Source organism: Thamnophis sirtalis, unplaced genomic scaffold (genome assembly GCF_051295495.1).
Source record: "Thamnophis sirtalis isolate CommonGarterSnake01/CBP01778 unplaced genomic scaffold, rThaSir2_p1.2 scaffold_4, whole genome shotgun sequence".
Taxonomy (NCBI): domain Eukaryota; kingdom Metazoa; phylum Chordata; class Lepidosauria; order Squamata; family Natricidae; genus Thamnophis; species Thamnophis sirtalis.
In genome coordinates this window covers 87,197,500-87,224,604 of record NW_028261384.1, presented here as the reverse complement: position 1 = coordinate 87,224,604, position 27,105 = coordinate 87,197,500, and the positions used below count along the sequence as shown (strand labels likewise).

Below are 27,105 nucleotides of genomic sequence, written 5' to 3'. Positions count from 1 at the left end.
GCCCCTCTCAATAGTCTGCTCAATAGCCCTTTGAATGTGGGCTGGCAGATTGGCATCCACTGGGTTGCCCGGTGACTCCAATCCTCCCCCAATGGGGTGACAAGGAGGGAGTGGATCCTCCTCAAGTTCATCACAGCCAATGGGGCAAATTTCCTCCTGGACTGAGGAGAACTCTGGGTAACCCAGGGAGGCTGCAGGCAAAGAGGCCTGAAACATCTCCCCCAGAGCCTGTGGGGAATTACACTGCCCTGGAGATCCCTGAGGGAAAACTTCTTGGGGCTGGGGTGAAGGGCTGGGGTCTCTGGATGGCTGCCCAGAGGAGATGGACAATCTCCTGGCTCTCTCGAAGGTTTTTTTAAAGGCCTTGTGTCTGCGGGTCTTGGCCTTAGGCAAGGCTTTGCCACATCTGGGGTTTGGAGTCCCCTTCCCTTTGGAACCCTTCACCTGTTCCACCAAATGGATCTGGCCTACTGCGTTTCACCGTGTCCATGGTGTCCTCTGGCGCTCTCTTGGACTTCTCTGCCATCTTCAAACTCTAAATTTGGAAGCAGTAGAGCTGGAAACAGTAGGCCAGTTACAGGCGTGAGTGCTGTTTAGTGACTGTGCATCTCGCAGATGTGTCCAATAGACGGGAGAATGCCCCAAGGGGTCAAACCTCTCCCAGGCCGCTTGTGTGTCCTTCGGTGGAATGGAAAGGCCTTGCCGGCGCCCCAACGAAGGCAAATCCACCCCCATGGCATCTGTGCACTGAGGGAGAAGGCGCAAAGGCTAGGAAACGGCCTGTCAGAAAAGTGTGCCAAAAACACGCTTAAAATAGCCACAACACCTCTCCGCAGTCCACGGGAGCTGTTTCGCGGTGCTCTGGGCCTCCGCCAAGGTCTCCGAGCGAGTCGAATGGTAAATTAACATCTGGGGGGAGAGAAAGCCTCCTGCTGCCCCCCGCGCTCGCCAGCAGCCGCCGGACAAGTGCCCACGCACCATAGCTCCGCAGTTCCTTTGAAGCGGTTTCTCTGGACTCCCTCAGCCTGTAATGTAGCGATCTTGCCAAAAGCTGCTTCTTTTGCCCTATCTAGCTGACAATAATAATAAAAAACACTAACTAATTTTGGAGAGTTCAGTTTATTCGTCCAAGGACTGAGGAACTCCCCAAAAACACGTCCAAACTGGGCTGGACTGAGTTTTTGAACTGGGCCTCAATGACGAGAGGAGGCATGGCCAAAAGAATTAACTCAGTCCTTGGGCGAATAGACTGTATTTAATAGCAATAGCAATAGCAGTAGACTTATATACCGCTTCATAGGGCTTTCAGCCCTCTCTAAGCGGTTTACAGAGAGTCAGCATATTGCCCCCAACAATCTGGGTCCTCATTTTACCCACCTCGGAAGGATGGAAGGCTGAGTCAACCCTGAGCCGGTGAGATTTGAACCGCTGAACTGCTGATCTAGCAGTAGCCTGCAGTGCTGCATTTAACCACTGCGCCACCTTGGCTCTTAACCCATGCTTGGACTCTCCAAGCAGCACACAGGAGAATGGATTAAGTTTCCTTCTTCTGTTTTTTTTTTCCTTTGACTATTCTCTGTAATCTATGGACTAAAACTCTCCTCTTTCATTACTGTGGGTGTTTTTCTAACTCATTTAAGAATCAGACCTTTTTTTAAAACTTGAAATACAAAAAGATACAAAAAGAAACAAAGAAATGGTAACATTTCTTTCTAGGAGCCGAGGTAGCGCAGTGGTTAGGGTGCAGTACTGCAGGCCACTTTAGCTGACTGTGATCTGCAGTTCAGCGGTTCAAATCTCACTGGCTCAAGGTCGACTCAGCCTTCCATCCTTCCAAGGTGGGTGAAATGAGGACCTGGACTGTGGGGGCAAGTTGCTGACTCAATTTGCTAAAAAAAAATTTATAAACCGCTTAGAGAGGGCTGAAACCCCTATGAAGCGGTATATAAATCTAATTAATAAACATTGTAATATTGTAACACTGCTACTCGGAGGCTAGAGGTTTGTGTATTGGAAACGAAATACTTTTTTCACTGATTATCCTGGCTTGGCACTTCAAGGACTCACAGCTTGTTTATAGAGTGATAAAAAGAAGAAGAAAAGCATACAGATGTTCCTTTGAAGTAGATTTTTAACCAGAGAAAGGTGAAATGTCATTGTAATGCTTAATTTTGTTAAAACCTTCTAAGCTAGAGCAGCAGTGTTTGTCAGCTGGAAATCACAGTGCAATTTCAACACCAGAAAGAAGTTTTAAATCTGCAAAAGATACTCTCAGAAATACAGAAATTATCAAATACAAGTGAGAGGATAGAGAAGAAGTTAGATTATTTAGTGCATCTAACAGTAAAATATGACGGTGATGTTGAAGATGTTCATCAAATGGAAAAAGTGGAGATTAAAATCCAAAAAATCGAAGAGGAAAATGAATATAAAGAAATTAAAATTGCTGATATTTATGGTGATTGGTTTGTTTCTGAAAATGGAAAGAGTGGAAAACTGAAAGAGGAATTAAATGGAGGGGAAACCTACCCCAGATGGGAAGATACAGAAGAAAAAATAAAAGTATTTATGGATTTAAAGAGAGAAATCTTATTAGCAATAGTTTTGATAACACCACCAATAATCAAAGATAACCTGATTAAGGAAACAGAAGAAGGGCATCGAAATTACATGAGAGATTTTATAAGCAAAGAGTTGCTAAGAGGAGTCCATACAAAGTTGATTAAGGAGATGATTAGAGGACTGATACCACAAATGGCAGAAGATATGACACTGTTTTGTTACTGGAAAGATACAGGTTGATAGATGGAAAAGTATAATTTAAAACTAGCTAAACTTAGCGAAATTTAGTGATAATAGATATAATTAAATAAATAATTGATAATGATAATAATGTATACAATGTGTAGTGTTATAAGTAATAACTGGATATGAATATTGAATGGTATCCATGAAAGGAAGATTAGAAACTCTTTTGGATTATTTATAAAGGTTAATAATAATAATAATAAAATAAGTTAGTTTCAGTTAAGTCTTGATTACTAGGGGGGGAAATGATATGATGCAGGATATAGTTAAATAAAGGAGGGATAATGATAATAACGTATGTATGTATGTATGTATGTATGTATGTATGTATGTATGTATGTATGTGTACAACATAAGAAAATGAGATGTAAATTGTAAATAGTGATTTGGAAAGAAGGATAGAAAACTTTGTTATTAAATATTAGGGATGTTTAGCTAGAATAGGACATAAGGATTTAGTGTCATTGGAGGATTTTAGAAATAGTAAATGAAATGCCAGTATGTGGTTATGTATTAAATTTTGGTATATTTTATGATGAAGGATGTTTAAACAACTATAGTCAAATGAAAATGGAGGTATGATGATGGTAACATATATAAATATCTGAGTTAAAATACTTGAGTTAATATTAATTATGCTTGATGACTGTGAAAGAGATGCATGAAAGTCTTTTGTAACCAACTGATACACTTTCTACAGTATGTAAAAAAGGAAGATTTTATGTGTTGTTTGTTTTGAAAATAAAAAATAAAAAAAATGTAAAAAAAAGTTTGTGGGACTAAAAAAACAAAAGTTCAACCAATCAATTCCAAATTCTTATGGGAAAAAAAAGATCCTTGCAAAGTTGGGATTGATTGATTGAACTTTTTTTTTAGTTCCACAAACTTGTTTCCCTGCACACGATGGTGTGAAATGCGACTGAGCCGGAAATGAGAAATGATGGAGATATGCGATAGAGTTGGAAATCAGGTAGGCAAGAGACATTGGGAGACTTCCTTTTGATGTTGCAGTGAGATTGGACATGAGGGGCGAGTCTCTGTGGTCCCATGCTTAGTTCTCACCATTGGTGGGCTCCAAAAGGAGCCAAAGCCACCCTGTAGGGGTGGTGAAGCAAAGAGGGGCACCCTGTGAGACAGTTGGAGAGTCGCAACTCTCCTGCTGGACCCCAGGGTTTTTTTTCCATCTCAGCCATGACAAGGAGAAGAGGCAACCTAAAGATGGGTGTCACGAAGCTGGGGCAGCCGAGGAACACCTAAGACTGGTGCTGGAGCAGAGTTAGTGAACAGTGTCTGGAATTAGGTGAGAAGATTTTTTCTTATTTGAAACCTAATCCCAAAAGGAAATAATCCAGGAAAAGAGGCACACAATTATTTGCTGAAGCAGAGACAAAGCACTTTGAGAAAAACTTCAGAATTGAAAGAAAAGAATTAAGGGGAGAAAAGCAAAACAAAACAAAACAACCCTGTTAAAATACTGAAAATTGGACTTTTAAACTGAGCAGGCATTACTCTGTAAGGCATTTAAAAAAAAACTATTTATCTAAAAAATTAAGTTTGTTTTTATATTTTGATTCATTAAACTAGTTAACATTGAAATCTAAACTGAGAATGCCATCTACTGATGAAAAGAAAGTATAACATATTATTTAATCCTAGAAAATTCTGACAAGGATATGTTTTATGCACCTACTGTGTGACTACTGGAGATTTAAATATGAGAATAAGCAAGATTTTTTTCGTTAAAGAGACTCTTGAATGTTATGATACAAAATTGAATGCATAAAAGGCATTTAAGGAGGTTCTGGAAAGCTTTTAGATTATCTAAAGAAACAGATTGATTAACTAGGGAATTCAAAAATTGTGAACATTGAATTCTTTTTGGGGAGTGACTTTAAGCTTCAATATATGTTTTTTTGATTACTGAAAAAGAGCGGGACTTATTAAAACAAGACAAGATGCTACATCAGGAGGAAATGAGTTGAATTTGGGAAGAAATGCTGTCAATATTTCAAAACATCAAGGACATTCTGATAAGAATCCACAAGGAGATTAAGACCTTAATACATGGCATGGATGAAAAACTGGGAAATATTATACAAAGGACAATGAGTGATCAAGATGTCCAGAAAAAGTAGAACTTAATTGGAAGAGCAGATGAAAAAGTAGAACAGATTAACCAGCAAACAAAAGTAAACAATAACAAAAACAGCAATGACTGATGAAATAAACCAAGGGGAAAACATTTTAAGAGATTTAAAAACAGAACTAGAGATACAAGAAGACATTTTTGAAAGAGACGGGGGCAGGGATAGATATTTTGGAAGCTAGACAATGGAAAAGGGCAGAGATGGGAGAAATGTTTATAATGAATAGTTAAGACGTAGATGCAGATAGAAATAAAGATCCAAAAGAGGAAAATGGGAGATAAGTTTAAAAAACAAACAAATAAAGCTTTAAAATGGGCAAGATATGATGGATAGAAAAGGATTTGTTCTTAAATAAAATGGTGGCATTATTAAAAGTTAGAATAGGGGTAGAAATAAGAGAGAGGGAATATTAGTATACACATTTTTATACAATAGGATAAAAATAATAATAAGAAGGAAGATTAGAAATCGAATGATGGTATTATTATGTATGTTTAAACAATATTGTGATGGGCACTGGAATAACGTATTGAAACACTGAATAATTAAATAATGAAAGTCTATAATTTAACACAAATATGTGTATTAACACTAAAACTATATAAGCTTGAGAAATATAACTAATATGATTAATAGCACTAGGTGCTGAAAGAGGCCCGTTCCTCTCCAGCAGTTGTCCAGGCCCGCTGGAGGGAAAGCTGGCATGTACCGGCACTTAAATGGGGCAGCATTCCAGCTCTGGCTGAAAAGGGGCAACAGGCATGGGAGCTGCAGGCAGATCATAGCGAGAAACACAATGGAGAAACATGACATAGCTGGAAATCAGGTAGACAAAGAAATGCTTGGGGGCAGCAAGGGCACCTGGGCAGTGGTAGGTGGGGCAAGCTCAGCAGGATTACACTGCAATGGAGAAACGGGCAATGGAGCAGCCAGCATGAAAGAAGGAGGAGGCCACTTTCCTTGCACCTCCTCCTTCCTTGTGCTGGCCGCTTCATTTCCCATTTCTTCATTGCAGCACAGCACCCAGGATCCACTTTGATAGTGGGGAGAGTGTAATTTAACAACTGGTTCGCCCATGGTCAGGTTGCCCGTCACGGGAGGCTTGTCCCACATGTCCGGAGGAGTTGGGGGTTGGGCCACACCGTCCATGACGGCCAACCTGATCCTGAGCGAACCAGTTGTTAAATTATTTGAATCCTACCATTGTATTTTTTCCTTTTATCTTAACTAACCATGATTCTTATGTTTTATTTGGTGATCTATGACCAAATAAAAATTTGATTGTTTGTTTGTTTGATTGATTGAAGTGGATAAAACTTGAGATTAGTATTAATTGCTTGAAAGTGACTTGTTTATAGGAATAATGTTGATATTCATTAGGGTTATTATTTGATCTGTATTTTAAAAACTTGTTTAAAAAATGAATATATAATACTACATCAATAGAAGTTGCCAATAGAAGAGAATACTGTAGCAGCAAAAGCAAAAGACAGCTGAAAATAGATCACTTCTTTTAAAAAGCCTTCTCTGTCTGCATTGTATTCTTTTTGTACACAGCCTACATGAGGTTTCCAAGCAACTAGTCAAAGTTCAGAGCTGTAGCTAAATAAAACTTTAATGAGATTCTTACATCTGCAATAGCCTGAAGCCGTTCAAGATACTAAAGAACTTAATTGATAAACAATAGATTTAGAGCACTTATTGCAGTAACTCAGGGAATAAAAGTATTTTATTTTTAATAATACTGTCATTGTACGTACATATACAGTTTCCACATACAATGAAATTCACATAACACCCAGAGACCAGGCCTAACACACATAACAATCCCCAAACACACCCCTAAATTCCCCACCCCTAAATCACCCAAGCATTCACACAACAGACCAAGTAGTGAGCTGTCCAATACCTCACTGATGGTGGCCCTTTAGTTCATTGTTGAGTGCAATTATAGCTCTGGGATAAATTAGTAGGTAAACATAACTTAAAATATATTTTTAAAATGAGGAAATGATGTCATACTATAGAAATCACCAGTCATTTGCTTTGATGGGACATTGAAGAAAAAAGAGGAAACAGAAACACATCCCATTATATTTTTATTTGTTATTTATTTTTAGTCCAATTTTATTATTTTTATAAATAACACACGATGGCAAATATATCCAACATACCCTCCTCCTCCTATTTTCCCACAACAACAACCTTGTGAGGTGAGCTTGGACTGAGAGACGGGGACTGGCCCAAAGTCACCCAAGTGGCTTTTATCCTTAAAGTGGGATTAAAATTCATACTCTCCTGGTTTCTAGCCTGGAATCTTAATCATAGATCAAAATGGATATTTACTTATGTTATTTACGTCTTCATATGTTTCTGTATGAATCTCTGTAATTGCACAAATTATATACTACATCTGATTTGGACAACTATTATGAATACTATGAAAAAGTCTGACATTCTCTGATGACAGAGAAAGAACAGTAGAATCAACATCCTTCTCTCAACATAGAAGCAAGGAAAATTTCTACAAAAAAAGAAATCTGAGCTGGAATGTCAAAAGTACAAGTATATCAGATAAAAAACTTACTGTCAAAGACCAGAATTCCAGTTAAATGAAGAAAGAAACATGCAAAAATAAAAAGCCAGAAATAAACTGTAATAATTAAATAATCAACACAAAAATTATACTGTTTTTTAAAAAATAAAATTTGGCAATATTCAAACTAAATAATATTGGTCAGTGGTACATAAAAGAAATCTGAAAGGCTCAAACATTTAAAGGAATATAAAATTGGCAAAGAAAAATACATTGATTGTATTTTCAACCACTTCATCACAAAGTCCTAAGAGTAAGGAATTTTTCTAAACTTTTCTTCAAAAACAATTGTTAAAGGTGTTGCAGGATATTAGGGTTAATGCAGTGGTGTATTTCAGCCGGTTTTATCTGGTTTGGGCAAACTGGTAGTGGTGGTGGCGGGAGGCTCCATCCACCCACCCAGACGTCATCACGTCCCATTTTTGATGCTCTGTGCATGCATGGAAGGTCCTGCGCATGCGTGGAGGTGGCAGGTGCGCTCACATTTGTGAACCGGTAGCGAAGATAAGTTGATTTCACCCCTGGGTTAATGCTCTCCAAAATTTAGTATGGTAATATTGGAACAGAAGGGGATTCCTACTAGTTCGGCCGAATTGGTAGTTTTATGCTGACTGGGTCACAGAACTGGTAGTGACCTCTGGCTGGCCATGCCCCCGAACCAGTCCGTGGCAGAAGAGGGCAGTGGTGGTGGCAGCAGCAGCAGGCAGTGCTCTCGTCCCTGTCCCAGCCACAGCAGCAGGGCATCCCGGAACTCCCAGGGAGTTTTCCCACATGGCTTTGGCTAGGATACGGCGAGCAGCAATGCCAAAAGCTGACAGGGTGCACAGCACAGCAGAGTTGGCATTGCCTCTACCACAGGCTGCCTGCCCTTCAGGTGTAACGCCTGCACCAGTGCCTCAAATCAGCAGTTTACTTGTGAGCACCATGCTCATGAGTAAACATGCTCACAAGTAAACTGCAGATTCAACAGATCCTGGCTTGCTTGCTCAGCTGCTCGCCCCCCGGAGCTCACAGGCAGAAAATGAAACCACCACGTCCTGCCTCTGCACATTGAGGAGACTAAGCAGCAGCTGGAAGAGTACGGACTTCAGTAAGCTGCCAGCCATGCCCCAAGGTGAAGACATGAGTGGGTAGGATCAGTCCCACTCAGGAGCCTCAGTTTACTCGTGAGCACCATTGGCCTTTCTCCCTGCCTTTCTCGGCCAATGTTGCTCATGAGTAAAATATAGCTAGGATCTCCCACGTGTTGCTCCCAGCCTTTGCCTACGCCTATGCAGCAGGGACGGGACAGCCCGGCAAGCTAGGCATCCGAAAATGGCACGGAGGCACGGGCAAAGGCTGGGAGGGGGTATAACACATGGGACGGAACCAGGCCAGCCCTGCAGCCTGGCTCAGCGCGCCACAAGGGGTGCTACAGCTGCAACCACGGGAAAAGCCCATCAGAGGGGAGAAGGGGCGCTCCTCCCGCAACTGTCACAGCAGCTGCCCGGGTAGCTGCTCCTTGCCTCCCGAGGCCAGACTGGCAGGTCCCACCAGACCGAGGCTGTAGCCACTGCCCACCCCCTTTGTCCCTTTGTCACAGCTGAGAGCTTTCTTTGCCAGTTGGCCAATGAAAAGTTCTCCTTTTTAAAAGCCTCCAGCATTAGGATCCAACCCGCAAGAGTGTGAGAAGTTGTTAATTGCCTTACACTCACAAGAAGTTTTTCTTTACTGTGCAAGGTTTTTCTCTGAACACAGTGGCTGAGAGACCCTCACAGTGGGGTGCAATTTGGGGGTGGCATGTGGGGCAGGGGATGGGGCGAGGAGGCCACGAGATGCACATCTTACAGGAGACTGGCAGCTCTGGATCTTGTGGCTTTTTCGAGGTTTTCTTAAACACCCCCCCCATCTCCAGATGCACTTGAAAACTTCCAAGGTTGCTTCTGGAGGGGAAAGGCAGGCAGCATTCCCCCACTCTCAGGCACCTGCTGCCTCGGAGCCTCGGAGTCTGCAGCCTTGGAGCAACTCCTGGTTCTTGCACAATAAAGAAAAACTTCTCCCGAGTGTGAGAAGTTGTTAATTGCAAGAAGTTTTCAGTAATCCAGAGCTGACAGACTCTGATAAGATGCGCATCTCGTGGCCCTCCGGGCCCCATCCTCTGCCCCACCTGCCACTCCCAAATTGTGCCCCACTGCGAGTGTCTCTCAGTTGTGTGCAGGGAAAAACCTTGCGCAGTAAAGAAAAATTTTCGAAGAGCATGAGAAGTTGTTAATTGCCTCACACTCACAAGAGGTTTTTCCCTGTACACAATAACAGAGACATGATAGAGCTGCCAGAGTCTGGTAAGATGTGTGTCTCGCAGTGGGGCGCAATTTGGGGGTGGCAGGTGGGGAGGATGGGGCTGCTAAAGAAGAGGAAACGGGGGCAGGGTGGATAGGTAGAAATTTCAAAAAAAATATCTTTTCCTGTGGGCGTGGCTTGATGGGGGGTCATGTCTGAGTGTGTGTGGATGTGAGTGATGTCAAATTGGCCACACCCACTCAGTCACATGCCTCCCCACCTAGCCATACCCACAGAACCAGTAGTGAAAAATTTTGAAACCCATCACTGTATTGGAGGATGGCTTATAAGGTGATCCGACCTAGTTAGAATAAAAATAATACATTGATGATAAGATACAGCCTTGCTCAACTCCTGTATGCAATCAACAAAGAACATCAACAACCTCCACAACTCTTGTACAGATAGGAATTATTGTATATTGCACTGAATTTTAATCAATTTTCATAAAGTTTATTTATTAACAAAAACATGAATCCATCTACAGTAGAATTTTTTAAGTTTGTACCATTTCCTACATCTAGAAAAAATGCAAATCTAAATTTAATAAAGGAAGCATATACTACAGATCTAGTTTCAATTAGATTGGGGCATGATCTATAATCAAACATCCAGCCCTAAAGCCTAACTAGCTATTTATGTTTTTACTAGACCCAGGTTTACTATAAAAATGTTAACAAAATAATTCCATAAAGCACTTTAAAGACTTAGTGCCTATAATGAACAGGTAAATCCAGTTGCGAGATTCAAATAATTTAACAACCTGTTCTCTGCCCTAATGATTGGCTGGGTAGATGTGGCTGGGTGATCATGTGATTGGGTGGGCGTGGCCAGGGTGGCCGTGACATGGGACTCATGTGGTGCTAAGGCAAGACTTCCCCAAGACCCTTCCTTATCCTCATTATAAAGGTAATCTTCCAGTTACAAATGTAATAGAGCCTGCCAATTACATTTGTTTGGTTTAGGTTTATTGGACTTATATGCTGCCCTTCTCCCAAAGGACTCAAGGCGGCGTACAACATAAAAACACATATTACAAAAGTTAAAAGAAAGATTAAATAGAATATCCAAAAAACCCAATAGACATTTACAATGAGATTTAGAAATTAAATTAAAATTAACAATTAAAATTAATAATTTATTTTATTCAGGCCAGGCCGGCTTGCTGGAAAAGCCATCTTTTTAGGGTGCGGCAGAAGGACCGGAGGTCGGGAATTATGCGAAGCTCCGGGGGCAGCTCATTCCAAAGGGAAGGCGCTTCCACAGAGAAGGTTCTCCCCCTGGGGGCAATGTTCCCTCTAAGCTGCACGCCTGTGCACATAACAAGAAAACACTGCGCAAAAGTTTCAAACTGCAGCGCAGTGTTTCTTTAAATGTGACTGAAAATATCCCCCCTCCGTCCCTTTTCTCTCTGCACCGAACTCTCTCCTCCATCTTGTGGTTGTTGAAATCAAGGAAGACTCTGCCCAGAGACCGATGATGCTGCAGACGGGAGAATTCTCATTGGTGCTATAGGGCGAGGTTCCTGGGAAAACGTGATTTGCTGGTTGTAGCCTGCATTTCTCTGCACATCCGGGGTTTCTGAGGCATTGTGTCGTCTGACGCCCCATTCTGGGCTCAGCAGTTTTTCTTCGGGGGGAGAGAAGGAACCAGCATGGAATTGGACAGCCTGAGCCAAAAGGGAGACTTGATTTTTGAGCAGTACCAATCCTTTCCACTCTTTCCTTTCCCTTTCTGTCCTTCTTCTATCTTCTTTTCCTTTTCTTTTTCCTTTCCTTTCCTTTCTCTTTTCCTTTCCTTTTTCCTTTCCTTCTTTTCCATTTCCTTTCTCTTTTCCTTTCCTTCTTTTCCATTTCCTTTCCTTTCTCTTTTCCTTTCCTTCTTTCCCATTTCCTTTCCTTTTTCCTTTCCTTCTTTTCCATTTCTTTTCCTTTTTCCTTTCTCTTTTCCTTTCCTTTCTTCTTTCCATTTCCTTTCCTTTTTTTCCATTTCCTTTCCTTTTCTTCTTTCCCATTTCCTTTCCCTCTCCTTCCTTCCTTCCTTCCTTCCTTCCTTCCTTCCTTCCTTCCTTCCTTCCTTCCTTCCTTCCTTCCTTCCTTCCTTCCTTCCTTCCTGGGGGGTCTGAGGGAGAGGGAGGGGACCTTTTTCCTCATTGCCTCCCTCCCCAACATCTGCTCTGATGGCAATTATGGCTAAAAAAAATCAGGTGCTCAGGCATGAAAATGCGCCGCTCAAACACTATACTTTTCCGCACACACTGAAAAAAAATTAGAGGGAACATTGCCTGGCGGTTGCCAGCCGACACTGCCTGGCCAACAGCACCCTGAGGAGGTCAGCTCTGTGGGATCGTACTGGGTGGTGGAAGGCAGTAGGTGGTCTCGCAAGTACCCTGGGCCTAAGCCATGGAGCGCTTTAAAGATCATAATTAACACCTTGAATCACACCCGGAAAACAACCGGCAACTAGTGCAGGCCACCTAAAAGGGGTGTAACATGGGAACACCTAGATACTCCCATGACAACCCGCCTGGCTGCATTCTGGACCAGATGAAGCCTCCAGGTGCTCTTCAAGGGCAGCCCCATGTAGAGTGTTACAGTAGGCCAGGCGAGAAAGGACGAGGGTGTGAGTGACTGTGCACAGGGCATCCCAATCCAGGGAGGGATGCAACTGGCGTACCAGGCGAACCTGGTAAAAGGCCCCCCTGGTCACGGCCATCAGGTGTTCTTCTAAACTAAGCCGTGTATCCAGGAGGACTCCCAGATTGCAGGCCCTCTCTGAGGGGACTAAAATTTCTCCCTCTATCATCAAAGATGGTACAAGATGCACAAATCGGGATGACGGGAATCACAGTCTTCGAGGGATTGAGCTTGAGCCTATTTGTCCCCATCCAGATCTGCACAGCCTTCAGGCATCAGAACATCACATCAAGGGCATCGTTTGGGTGGTTTGGGATTGAGATGAAAAGTTTGTAATCTGGGGATTTGTTTAATTGAATCACATTAAATGAACGCGATCACTCCCTGCCTTCCTCAATGCATTTGTTAATTGAATGTGTAGGTCTTTAAATGCACATGAGTATGTCAGACTGGGGAACAGCATATGGGGCCTAGTGCTGGAGCAGACCATCCAAGGCCTCATCCAAACCACTGAGATAGCTCATGCTCCCCTGTGGTCCCGACAATTGCTTCCCCCATCCCATCCTGCCCCATTGGGTCTTCACAGATTAGGCCTGCTTTGCTAGCATTTCAGATTCCACTTACTCCTTCCCACCTCATTTCTCATGGATTACTTACTTTTATTTATTTTTTTGCTATAAAGGTATAATTTTTCTGATATCTATTCTGTTAATATAATTAAATAAGCCATTATACACTTGAAGCATTGTGAAATGTACTCTGATCAGAAACAAGAAATTTGACAACCCTAATGCCTTACTATGCTTAAAAATAGCATTATAAAAAGACTTTTCAATGAAATATTAAAACACTCAAGAATTTTTAAATCTGGCAATCTTATGTAAAAAATGGCTAAAATGATATGAATAATGTGAAACTTTGAATACTATGACATGAATTTCAAGAACTACAAGAAGACAACTCTATATTAGTTATTCATTCTAACATTAGCAAAAGATTTCTCACAGAATCTCAAGCAAATATAAAACTTGCTGAATTTGTGAATGTTGAAAGCTGTTCTGCTAATGGAAGCAGCTATCTGTTAACATAGGTACCCTTCTAAAATTTTAGCAAGTATCAGTATACTTACTTTGTAAACAGTAATAGCTATATTTTAAAGTCATTATACTAGCTTTTTACTTTTGTAATAAGATTAGTTTAGAGATCATTCATTATATAGCTGTAGGGATTTTGCTCGCTTAGGAATTCTGTTGTCTTTTTTCTGTTTTCTTTATGTTGTTCTAAATAGGCAAATTATTTTTTAAAAAATCAGTTAAGGAGTAGAGCTTTAGAGGATGGTGAGAGAGGAACTACTCTGAAGAAACAGATTGATTCTCAATGAATATTCAGTTTGCTTTTATCAAAACAAAAATGTACACTTTGCTACAATAATCAAAGGATGGAAATAAATGATTTAGTTGCAAATCAGAGACATTTTAACATATAGTTGTTTTATATTTTTAAACATAACCTTAATAGGTTACATTCATGCTAACTTAATTATCTTTACTTCCCACTGAAAATAACGGAAATGTTAATCATGCAATTTACATTATTACTTACTTTTTGAAGAGTTTACTTTTTTGAAGATCTCCAGAGGCCACTGGCAGAGAAGCCAAAGTGTTTTATTCAGATGATGAAGAAGCTGTAAGAACGTGAAATCAAAGGAAAACATTTTCACCAGCTTCTGAGTAAAAGACTTCAGCTGGGGCCATGTGTCCAGCAGGCCTAGGCCTGAACTGGGCCATAGATGCCTCCTGCTTCAGGGATTGAGGCAGCAACAGCAACCAATCAAAGGGGAGGTTGCTTTCTTTGTCTCATTGAGCTGAACTGCAGAGTCCTTGTTAATTGGCTGTCACACCCCAATCCCTGAAACAGGTGATTCGAACTAGCCAGTCAGCAGCAAGCAGACTGGGCCCAAACTAAGTGACCAGACTGGGTAAACTAGGTCTGCAGGCCCTCACTGTAGAGAAGTCAAAGTTTTTTATTCAGAGGGGAAAAGCTGTTCGCGTTACATCTCATGTTCTTACAGCTTCACTGGTTCCTGAATAAAAGACTTTGGCTTTTCTGCCAAGTGGCTCAGCATCTTCCGCAGCTCTTCAAAAAATAAGTACTGTAAAGCCATGGGAAATGGGATGGGAGGCTGGATTGGGCCAAAGGACCTCCATTTCTGCCTGTAATAGGCCAGAGGAGTCCTAGGAAAGCCCTGTAACAGGCTGTTTGCACTGGCAGAGAGCTGAAGCTGGGCCATGTGTGAGGCAGTAAAGAATGGAGAAGGAGGGCTCGGCAAGTAGCTAGGCCCGTGGGAGGCTGGGGCAAAGGCAAGCAAGTGGACTGGGCCACAGGGACCACATGGTCAAGGCAAGCTAGCTAGCAAGCAAGGAAACCAGAGAACAGCAGCTGCTATGCTGAGACCAAGGCGGGAGAGGAAAGATAAGGAGTGGCTGGGAGGGGCAGAGTGGGCGCGGCCAGCCAGTGGTGCAATTAGCCGGTTCTCCAAACTTCACAAAAATTTAACAATTGGTTCTCCTTAACCAGTCTAAACCGGCTGAAGCCCATCTCTAGGTAAATCTCAACTGACTTTTTTTTTATTTTACAAATGACACTATAATGACTCAGCTCCACTTTCTTAAAACCTGTGCAGCACAATCTATGAGAATAAACACAGATGCTAATACTGATTATTCCAGATGATTACTCACAACTGCAGTAATGATAAAAAATTTACCCAGCTTAAATTGTTTCACCAACTCTGCTATTTCTAAACGTGTAACAGGGACCCAGCCTGGAAACAAACTGTCATCAAAGCTCCACCACAAACTCTTCTCACTTTTCAACCTAAATAATATCCTGAAGTGATCCTCCCATACTTTTTCATTGGTATTAGAAAAAACAAAGCGGTCTAAAAACTAGATGAGTAGTTCTCTCAGGAAAATGATTCAAAGCTACATACATTACAACCATTTGCTTAGTGACTGTTCAGTTATTGCACTGAAAAAAGTGGTTTATGACCATTTTTAGGATCATTGCAGCATCCCTGTGATCATCTAGGCAAAATTCAGATGTATAGCAACTGACATGTGTTTATGACAGTTGCAGCGCCCGGAGGTCATGTGATCAACTTTTGTTATCTTCTGACAAGGAAAGTCAATGGGGAAACCAGAAACTGTGTTACTAATGTAACAACTGCAGTGATTCATTTAATAACTGTGGCAAGAAAGGTAGTAAAATGACTTATCTGTCTGGCTATGCAATGGAAAATTTGTACTCAACTGTGGTCCTAAGTAGGTAGCCATGAAGATCTAGAGTCGTTCTAGCAATTAGTGGCAAAAGGAGGGGTTGAAAGGGACCCCCGGACCCCTCTCACCTGATTACAGGTTGCCATCAAGCCTCCCATGATGGTGCGTGCTCCAAAATGGCCACTTCCAAGTCTTCGTGCCGTTCGATAATGGTGGGCGCATCACCAGCTTGCAGTCACCTCAAAATGGCCACTACTATTTTTGTGCACCTTCGGACAATGTTGGGAGGCTTTTCTGGCGCCGAAAGAAGTTGGACATTTCAAAACAGCAGCAGCAAAGATGAGAGCCGAGGATTTGATGAGGCAGTTCTGATGAAAGCCTCTGAGCTATTTTCGTGAGCCAGGAGAGAGGCTTGGGGCAGCACGTCAGCTAGCCAGTGCTAGCGAGAGCTCCGGAGTGAACTCGTGTGCGCTGCGCTGTCCTGTAGCCTCAAAGCTGAAGGCCTGGTCTGGCCAAACAGCCTGTGACTGTTTACAAGTACCCTGCTGGATCCGGTGTTGAAGGGGAGCAGGCATACTCAATGCAGAAAAAAAGTTAAAAAGATTTTTTTTTAAATTCCAATTTAAATGAGTATTGTAATTAATTGAGGGGATACCAATTCTCACGTCTAGTCCTAATTAGACTGAGTCTAAAGCTTGGAGGAGCCACCACTGTATGATGACATCACAGATTGTAGATTCAGTCCAATGGGATACTAGACGAAGTAAACCCAGCCTGGCTGCTATCTCTACCAACATTGGAGAAGGAATCTGTTTAGTCAATCAATCATTTCCACTATGATGCCCTCCAACTGAAACTCACAGTTGTATCAATGATGACAAATTGTTGTGATCCACCACATTCACAGGTTGGGTAAGTTCTTATGCTGGAATGCAGTGTCTGCCTTTCAGCAAACATAATGCTTTTCATTTAAACTCCAGAGTTCTATTTTGGTGTCCATCCAGAGAATACTCTTCTAATAACTTTCTGGATTATCCATTGTGCCTTTCACAATCTGAACATAGCAATGTTCTTTTTTAAAGGCAGTGGTTTTTTCTTGCAACCTGCCATACACATGATTTCCTAATGGTGGTCTCATGAATATTAAGCTTCGCCAATGCAACACGGGCCTTTAGTTCCTTTCAGTCTTATTAAGTAGACAAGACAGGAAACACAACCAGATGAGCTAATTCTGCATTATTGTAAAGCCAAATTTTACATTTGAAAATCTGAAAGTATAATTCTCCCACTGTCTCTTTTACAGCCTGAGAAACTAGGGAGTGGTTTTTCTGGGTCTCCTTCTTTCACCAACAATCCAGCTTTGGGCTACTGCTTTTTATATAATCATTCCCTTGGCATCATTTCTTGGTCCATTCTCCATTGTCTTTCCCATATTCTATTAATTCTTTAGATATTAACCTGCGGTTATTGGAGATCATCTGGAATGCCTTGCTCTTGATCAATCAGTCCTGAGAAGGTTTATAATAATGTTGCTGTTGCCTCCATTTGTACAATATTTGCCTAAAAGATGACTGGTAGAATATAAACACTTTGACAATAATTTATAAGCTTTTCTAGCTTTGTGAGCATCAGCAACTATTTTTAGAAGTCTTCAGAAATCTCCTTTGTTAGCTGTGCTGTGAAGATCAGACTTTGACACTGAATAGCCAGAATTTTGTTTTTTAAATAAGGCAGAATCCCCCACAATCACATCTGACTATCATCTCATTGTTTGAAACACTGGATTCTAACTTCCTCTTCAAATGAAATAATCATCATAGAGGTTTACATACTTTTTCCACATACAAATACATAGCTTTGAATCGTTTTCCTCAATAAATAAATAAGTATATTGTTTTGATTTGTTTATCTAATTTGATTCTTTAAATTGTTTTAGGATTATCATGGGAAACATATTACATTTTAGATCATATCTATGCAGAAATGTTGAAAATTCCAAACACTTCACAAACTTTGTATTACTGTAAATGGGACCTCACCACAAAATGCCAAAACTATAAGCTAGTTTGGGAAATTGAAAACATTTCCAGGAAGAAGACAATAACTGATACCCTCTGTATTACTATGAAGAAAAATACATAGATGTGACTATATAAGCACCACAAGCTGGATTTACCTTGAGGGAAATTTTCCTACTCTGGTTGTTGATTTTATTTGTTGCAAATATGCACAGGTTATCTTCAACTTATAACAGTTCCTTTAGTGACCATTCAAAATTACAACAGCACTGAAAAAAATGACTTATGACCATTTTCACACTTATAACCATTGCAGCATCCTACAGTCATGTGATCAAAATTCAGAAACTTGGCAATTGACTCATATTTATGGCATCTGCAGTATCTCAGAATCATATAATCTTCTTTTATGACCTTCTGACAAGCAAAAGCAAGGGAGAAACTATATTCATTTAACAAAGATGTTACTATCTTAACTGCAGTGATTCACTTAACAACTGTGGCAAGAAAAGTCATGAAATGGATCAAAACTCATTTAACTGTCTCACTTAACAACATAAATGTTGAGCTTAATTGTGGTCACAAGTTAAGGATTACCTATATTTTTCAGATTGAACAAAGATTCAATATAATGCATAATGATTCTTATCTGAAGAGTGAGCTATCTGGAAAAATGTGCTAAATCAAAGATAAAATACAGCTCATATAAACATTTGCAAACAAATTTATATTTGCACTCCCAGACCAACTGAAACACCTTATTTTGGATTTAAACCTGAAGCACTCAAAAGTTCTTGATGTGGTACTAAACTGTAGTTCAATAATATTTAGAAAATCAGTAAAAGAGAGAAGTAATGAAAGGGAAAGCAAAATAAAACTACTGTCCTTCCTCATTGCTACAGGTTTTATCTAATTTATATCAAAATAGATTATTTTTGAATGATTTTCTTGTACTGTCGGGTAATATATGAGACTGTATTGAGTTCCAGTCAATGAATATCAATGAAAGATAAGCAAAATCTGGTTTCAATTTTCAGGGCTTCGGTATTGGAAGTTTAGAAATATACAAGCAACTAAGGAAATAAATAATACAGAACTGAACTGCTGGTATCTTTTTTTTTTCTGAACTCAGAAATTAAGCTCAATAAGCATGGAAAATAATGTTTCAAATACCGGAAATAGCAAACTATGGTTTCTTATTACAGAAATTAATCTCATATGCTCCTTATCTTTTTCTTTCAGCAAAAGGGAAGAAAACTGAATTAAAACAACAGCCTATGAAACCAAATGTGATAAATTACAGTTTTAGCAAATCAAAATTTCAAACCAAGATAAAATTATTATTTGGAACTGTGGTTGTAGGGCAAATATGATTAGTACAAGCTAGCAAAGAAGTATGCAATGATATGATTTTTTTTCTCAACTTTGAGAATCTTCATCTCCACCATTACAGATTACCATCTTTGTTGACAATAGCTGTACTCTAAATTCACAATAGTTTATTATTGTAGAAAAGCAAAGGTGTTGCTGCAATTTTATTTTATTGCTATTTATTTGATTTAAAACACATATTTTAATGGTGATAACTTCAGGACAGCATAACGTAAGTGAAGGATATTATAGAATTAAATATGTTTAATTCTTTACAAAATAGCAAATAGAATATTAAAGAAAATTTAGTGGCAGACACATCACATTCTGGAATAGCAAAAGAACAAGATTCTGAAATTCCCTTAATCTCCTGTCTAACAGAATACATACATTTTCTATTTGTATTACATTGTTATTTTTCTTTTAATTCTCTACTCCTCAAAAAAAAAGAAAAAAAAGAAACTGATTGAATTTGTTAAACCGGGAAAAGTTTTTATGAAAAACCTTACAATTTTAGTATTACTCATTTCTGTAGAAATGAAAGTGAAGCAGGGAAATGGCTAAACCACTTGCACATGATAATAATCAAAATCCCCCAAAAGCTTCAGGAATTGGGTCTTTGTGTATCCTATTTTTGCAGATAATTTCAGAAATCACAATATCACTATTGAGAGATCAATGGTATTCTCTAAGCTTGATTCTTTTCTTGCAGATATTTCATTACCCAAGGCAGGTAACAGCATCAGTATTAATTGCTAATAAATTGCTCTCAAACCCACTGATGATGTTACCTAGTTTGGGTAATGAAATGTCTGCAAGAAAATAACCAAGCTCAGTGAACATTAAGGACACTTCCTTTCAACCTTGAACTAAAATATTATCCTTTATTAACATCAATATTGTACAATATAAGCAGCAGTGTGATTCAATTTTTTTTGCTACCGGTTCTGTAGCCATGGTTTGATGGGCGTGGCAGGCGTGGCTTGCTTGGTGGGCATGGCAGGGGAAAGATGCTGCAAAATCTCCATTCCTTCCCCACTCCAGGGGAAGGATACTGTAAAATCTCCATTCTCTCCCCACTTTAAGAGAAGGTTACTGCAAAATCCCCATTTCCTCCCGAACAGCTGGGACTTGGGAGGCAGAGAATAGATGGGGGCGGGGCCAGTCAGAGGTGTATTTACCGGTTCTCCGAACTACTCAAAATTTCCTCTATCGACTCTCCAGAACTGGTCAGAACCTGCTGAATACCACCTCTGAATATAAGGTAAATAATGGAAAATCACTTATGGATTCTGTGATTTGTTTTATTTTTGTACTTCTCTTTTCCTGAATTTCTATTACCAATTGTTTGAAATATATTTGGTCAAAAGTATACATTTATAAAATAAAATAACCAGCACACAAATACACATTCAGAGGCTTATTTTGGAAACAATCAGGATTTTTACTGTTACAAGCATGTTACAACCTCTTTTCTGGCTAAGAATAAAATAAAACTGCTCTGCCTTTATTTTCAATATTAGTGTTTCATGCCTTAAGTAGCCTGAAAATTAAGTTTTAGGGAGTCCTTGTAATAATTCAGTCTTCCAAAATACTATATATGTGCATTAACTGAATAAATAACCATGGCCTTAGGCTATCTGAGCAATATTGTTATTTGTGTAATAGTTCCAATTTTGAAATTCTGAAATTTTGAGTTTAAAGCTTTCATTTAAATCTGCAAAGTAACAAATATTAAGTTACAACTGTTTTCAAAAATAAAACTGTCAGAAATAAAAACTGTCAATTTTCAAGTTAAAAATTGTAAGAAAGGCAAAGCTGAAATAAAAAAGATCCGCTCTCCTCCTTTCAGAATGCATAGGAATTGTGTCCGCATGCTTACCAGGACAGTAGGCATCAAGATCCAGTTTTGGTGTTGAATTGAGTGTTGGTGAGCCAAGCTCAGATTCTGGAATTCGAGGGCTTTCAACAAATTTGGCTTTCCTTAATGGAGCTTAAGAGAAAAATAGAAAGAAAGGACATGAATGTAAATGAATGTGAATGTACAGTAATGATATATGAAATCAGTTATCAAGCTAAGATCAGCTCCACTTTTTATTTATTTTTTATGCAGAGAAGGAACTATCCATTGTATAGAAAAGATATGGGCTACATTAACAAATTTAAACTGCTGCAAATGTCTCTCACAATTTCTCAAAATATCTGGGTAAAGACTTATTTATAGTTATTATTTTCAGTGAGCTTTTATTGTTAATATGTGCCAGAATTTCATTACATAAGTGGTGCATTTTGTATATCTATATTTTTTGGACCAATTATGCAAATAACACACACAAACACACGTATGTATGTATGTATGTATGTATGTATGTATGTATGTATGTATGATTGGTCCAAGGAGTGAGTGAGTGAGTGAGTGTGTGTGTGTGTGTGTGTGTGTGTGTTGTGTGTGCCCCTCGTATTAAATCTACCGTATTTTTCGGACTATAAGACGCACCAAGGTTTTGAAGAGGTAAATTTTTTAAAAAGTAGGTAGGTAGATAGATAAGGGGATTGACAGAGAGAGAAAAAGAGAGAAATATAGGTAAATAGGGAGAGAGAGTAGGTAGGTAAGTAGGTAGGTAGGTAGGTAGGTAGGTAGGTAGGTAAGTAGGCAGGCAGGCAGAGAGAGAGCGAGAGAGAGAGAGAGAAGGTAGGTTGGTAGGTAGAGGGATAGAGAGAAATAGAGAGAAAGAGAAATACAGTAGATAGGTAGGGAGAGAGAGTAGGTAGGTAGGTAGGTAGATAAAGGGATAAAGAGAGAGAAATACAGAGAGATAGAGAAATACAGTAGGTAGGTAGGGAGAGAGAGTGTGTGTGTAGGTTGGTAGGTAGGTAGATAGAGGGATAGAGAGAAAGAAATAGAGATAGAAATACAATAGGTAGGTAGGAGTTTCTGCTGGCACAGCACTTGATCAATGTAATTCTCATCAATCAGTTAAAGAGCTTTCCAAAAGAAAAAAAAACTTCCCCAAACTGGCCCATTTTTCGCAAAAACTGCCCCATTTTTTGCCAAAAAAATTGCTTGCATAGCCTTATGGACGCTTATAGAGTGCTGCTGGGGGCTGGGGGGCTAGAAAATGGCTCGGGTTTTGCTCATTTCTGCCTTCCCCAGTCTCCAGGAGCTTTCTGAAAGCCTCCATAAGGGTATGCACAGCCATTTTAGTGAGGGGGTGCGGGGCTTCGGGGGGCAAAAAATTCTGTATTCGGAGTATAAGATGCCCCCTGATTTTCAGCCTCTTTTTTGAGGAAAAAGGTGCGTCTTAAACTCCAAAAAATACGATAACTTTTGTGATGCTAATACCATCATCTCTTGGTGCAAATCCTACCAGACTATAAATATATCACCTAATCCAAATTCCACATCACAAAAGGCATATAGACTTGTGACTGCACAATTCCTACCAACGTCTTGTGACTGCACAATTCCTAGCAACGTAAGATCTAAAGTGGACAGAATACAAGTAGCAATAAGCAATAGTACTTAGACTTATGTACCGCTTCACAGTGCTTCACAGCCCTCTCTAAGCAGTTTATAGAGTCAGCATATAGTAGTAGTAGTATAGTAGTAAAACCAGCAGCAACCCACCCCTGCCCCACACCTTTTACCGTTGTGTTACTGTCGTCCATTGCAGTATATTATTGATCCCTTTATTGCTAACATGTTATTTTTCCTATTTTTAAAATATTTTATAAAGTCATTCATATTTTTATAGAAGCATAAACCCCTCAATATTATCTAAGCATATGAAAGGAAGGTGGGATAAAGGTGAATTTAAAAGAAAAATGTGATCAGGCTATAATAGTTTTAAGTAGAGATAAATATCCATTCTTTAATATTTATCTGTTAATGCAGACATTCCTATAATTGATTCCTAAAACAATAATGCAGTTTATAAAAATTAGAACTTCCATATATTGCAGAGATTTGTAGCAGATTGTAATCAATTATCCTTTATTTTCAGAAAATGGGAGGATAATATCTGAATCTCTAGCAAGAGGGACAGATAAATTTCTTAAAGTAACAAAGAGATGAAATAAACCTATTTATTCATTCATTCATTTATTCTCAATTGATTTAATATTACAGCCCATATCACAGACATGACTTTGGGCATCTTACAAAAAATAATAATAGAAACTAAATAAAATAAATGCAATACAAAAAAATAAAAGCACATAACACCTCAAGCTTAAGCAACAGAACAATCTCCAGCTCTCTTTAGAATTAGGTCAGTCGCTGAGGGCAGATCAAGATAATAGATCTAATCTCTGCGATGGAGGGTGGTGACAGAGAACTGCTGGATCACCAGAGAGTGATATGACCATGACAGAGCAGAAGTTTTCAGCTCCCCCAAGTCAAGGACTTCTTGCTACTGTTCTGAAAGATAAATCAGGTCAGACATATGACCACTATTATGCACTGAGCCCTGTATGACTTGGGATAGGTTTATGGTTGTCATGGTAGCCATGAACTCCCAAGCCACCCCCAATTCCACATCCTGAAAAGGAATAGTCCATAAGTCTGGAAATTTCCATTTCCAGTTTATCCGCAGAATCAATGAGCTCAGACAGAAAGATTGCTACACAGCAAGGATTTTGACATATGTGACACAATGACAACAGTCTTAATTGAACTCTAGAATATTTTCTAAATTAGCTAAGAGAGATCCTGAGAAATGGATGGTGTATAAATTTTAGTAAGTAAATAAATGGGCACGAACTGGCAAATTTTAATCAAGATTCATGTTTTTTTCTTATATTGCTCCCGAATTTAGATATTATTCTTCATAAAATCAACCATGATATTGCCAATAGGCTAAAAGGTTTAAATTGTATTAACAGCTAGCAAAAATTTACATTTCATCACATGTTCTTTTCTTCCTTGCCTATGAAGCATCTTATCACATCTCATCATTAATACTTCATTAAATTTGTCTTGCCATTTTGAAAATATACACAATGCAGAACAACGAAGTGTGCATAGGTAGATCTCTATATTTTTCAATGAAGTTTTCTAACTGATTGTGTTTCATTAATTAATCTTATTAAGATTATTTAGACTACTGTTGTGAGGTGCAAGCATTTTATCAATATTATTACTGAGTAATCATGTTTAAGTAACAATGATTAATTAATATATTTATGTGTTTGGAGCATTACAAAGAGTTAGACAACAGGAGTATGCAAAGCATTTGAAAGAGATGCTTTTCAAAGCACCTAGCTTGAAAGAAACATGTTTCTTTGAAGCATTAAAACAGTAGAAGTAGTCCTCAACTTACAACAGTTTATTTAGTGATCATTCAAAGTTACAACAGCACTGAAAAAGTGACTTATAACAATTTTTCACCTTATGACATTACGGTATCTCCATAGTCACATGATTAAAATTTGGATGCTTGGTGATTGACTCATATTTATGATTGCAGTGTCCCAAGATCATGTGATCTTATTAACAAAAAGTTTGGACTCAATTGTAGCTGTAAATCAAGGACGACCTTTAATATATTTTATAAAATCTGTGTGCTGTAGAAGGTTATCTACAAGTATGAGTGCACATGGAGACAACATTTCTGCTCAGATTTTCATAAGTGTCTGTGAATACACATACAATTCAAAACGTAAAGGACAAAGGAGTAACTACAGGAGGTGATTGTGAACAGCTGAGGCTGATCAAGATCCCCTCCTGCTGAAAAAAGAGACTGCTGGTGCCACGCCCTGGTTGCAGAAGTCAACATTCCGTTCCCATTCTAGTGATAGTTCTTGTTCGTGTTCACAAACCGAGAGAAGCCAACTTGGATAAGTGGTTTGAGATAAGAGAAGCCGGGTTTGCATTTTGGTGTGAGTTATAGGACTTTCTGCAGGAGCTATTATCTTTGTTTATTTGGGTTTGCAGCCAACAAGAGCTTGGACTGAATAAAAGAAACCTTTTTAGTTACGTGGCTTTTGGCTTTCATTCCTGGACGGAGAAGGTGGGGGGGGTCAGAACAGATTGACTTCTGCCCTGACAAAACTCCATTCTGTTTCCAATGGAGCAACTTCGTGCTGAGAATGCCCAGCTGGCTCAGCAGATTGCAGTATTGGCTGGTCAAGTTTCTCAGCTGCAGAGACCTGCAACATCCCCCCCCCCCCCCCAGCCACAGTGGCTATGCCGGATAAGTTTGATGGAAATCAAGCCATGTTTGCAGCGTTTCTGGGACAATGCCAGCTGTTCCTGAGTTTGAAAGCGGAGGACTTTCCCACTGACCGGACGAAGGTGGGATTTATTATTAGTTTGCTCTCAGATACAGCTGCCCGTTGGGCTACACCCTTGTTAACTCAGCCTACCCCTTTGCTGGATGTCTTCCAGAGCTTTTGTCAGCATTTCAGGCTGATGTTTGAGGCTCCCATTAAGGGGGAAACAGAAACCAGATGTCTTAAGTTACTGCAGCAGGGAAGTGGTTCATTACAAGATTATGTGAGTGAATTCTGGCTGCGTAGCCAGGATTCAGCATGGAATGAACCAGCACTTATCAACACTTTTCAAGACGGTCTGTCCGATGCCTTACTGGATGAACTGGCAAGGGTGGACAGGCCACCGACGTTCGATGCCTTGGTTCACTTATGCCTCCGGATAGACGCCCGGCTGCAGAGGCGGAGGCCTCGCCATGCATCCCAGGAGACCACTAGCGTGCGGGTTCCTCAAGAGACTGCAGTTGAATGGGAGGAGCCCATGGAGTTGGGTGCTGTCAGACCCCGAGTGTCACGCACAGCGATGGACAGACGACGTACTGAGGGATTGTGTTTTCACTGTGGGGATCCTGGACACCTGGCTGGGAGTTGCCCCAAGAAGAGTAGGAGGGTTGCGCGGCCTGTGGCCTTCCCTCAGCAACGAACTATCGTGTCGGGAAACCGGCACATTTTTGCAGCCCTGGTACCCCATTCGCCCAAGGTAACATGCATCCATGGTGTGTGGAATCAAAGGGCGGATGCCGTGTCTAGGAAACTGGAGAACTCTGACCCTGCAGACTCGCTTCCACCCCAGACTGTTCTACCCGTCGCATCCTGCGCTGCAGTTCATCATCCCGTGAGCATACAGTCTTTGATACTGGAGGCGCAGCAGGGTGATGAATGGGGGGAGCAACGAAAGGTGGAAATAGGGCCGGCTTCCCCGCTGAATTTTGAGGGGGATCTTTTGAAGTATCGGGACCAGCTCTACATTCCCGCAGGGCCCATCCGTAGATGGGTACTCTCTCAGTTTCATGACGCTCTCGCAGCGAGACATTGTGGGTTTTTCTGGACATTGCGCCTGGTCTCCCGTACGTTTTGGTGGCCCCGCTTACGAAACGACGTGCGGAAGGGCGTGGTGTCGTGTGTCCAGTGTCAAAGGGCCAGGTCTACGAGGATGGCTTCTCCAAGATTATTGCAGCCCTTGCCAACCCCGGTCCCCGCAGCACAGGACTTTGTCTCTGGGATTCTGGTGGTCCACCAGGTGGGGTGCTGTTATCTGGGCCAAGCAAGGAAAGATCACCGAAGGGCGGCTAAAAGGTTTGGCCACCGGTGTCTTGGACCGTATCTCACCCAGCGGCTTCATGTAGATGTTAAATAGGAGGGGGAACAGGACAAAACCCTGCGGCACCCCACATTTAAGGGGCCTAGGGGTCGACCTCTGTCGCCCGACCAACACCGACTGTGACCTGTCAGAGAGGTAAGAGGAGAACCACCATAGAACGGTGCCTCCCACTCACACCTCCTCTAACCGTCACAGGAGGATACCATGGTCGATGGTATCGAAAGCCGCTTCAAGAAGCACCAGGATAGAGGAATGTCCTCTATCCCTGGCCCACCAGAGATCATCTGTCAGTGCGATCAAAGCGGTTTCTGTGCTGTATCCAGGCCTGAACCCAGACTGAA

At 40.5% G+C, this 27,105-nt stretch overlaps 1 protein-coding gene across 5 annotated transcripts in view; it reads right to left on the bottom strand.

Annotated features, from left to right (window-relative positions):
* The window catches only part of TANC2 (tetratricopeptide repeat, ankyrin repeat and coiled-coil containing 2), a 325,867-nt gene that overhangs the window by 116,400 nt on the left and 182,362 nt on the right, over nt 1–27,105 (bottom strand). For 3 of the 5 annotated variants that reach the window (XM_014062481.2, XM_087713296.1, XM_087713297.1), the window contains one exon: nt 21,056–21,166. In XM_014062481.2, the coding sequence (XP_013917956.2) occupies nt 21,056–21,166 (111 nt within the window). Of the gene's footprint in view, nt 1–14,108; nt 14,191–21,055; nt 21,167–27,105 lie in introns of all 5 variants that reach the window. The other 2 variants (XM_087713299.1, XM_087713298.1) reach the window with 1 other exon arrangement.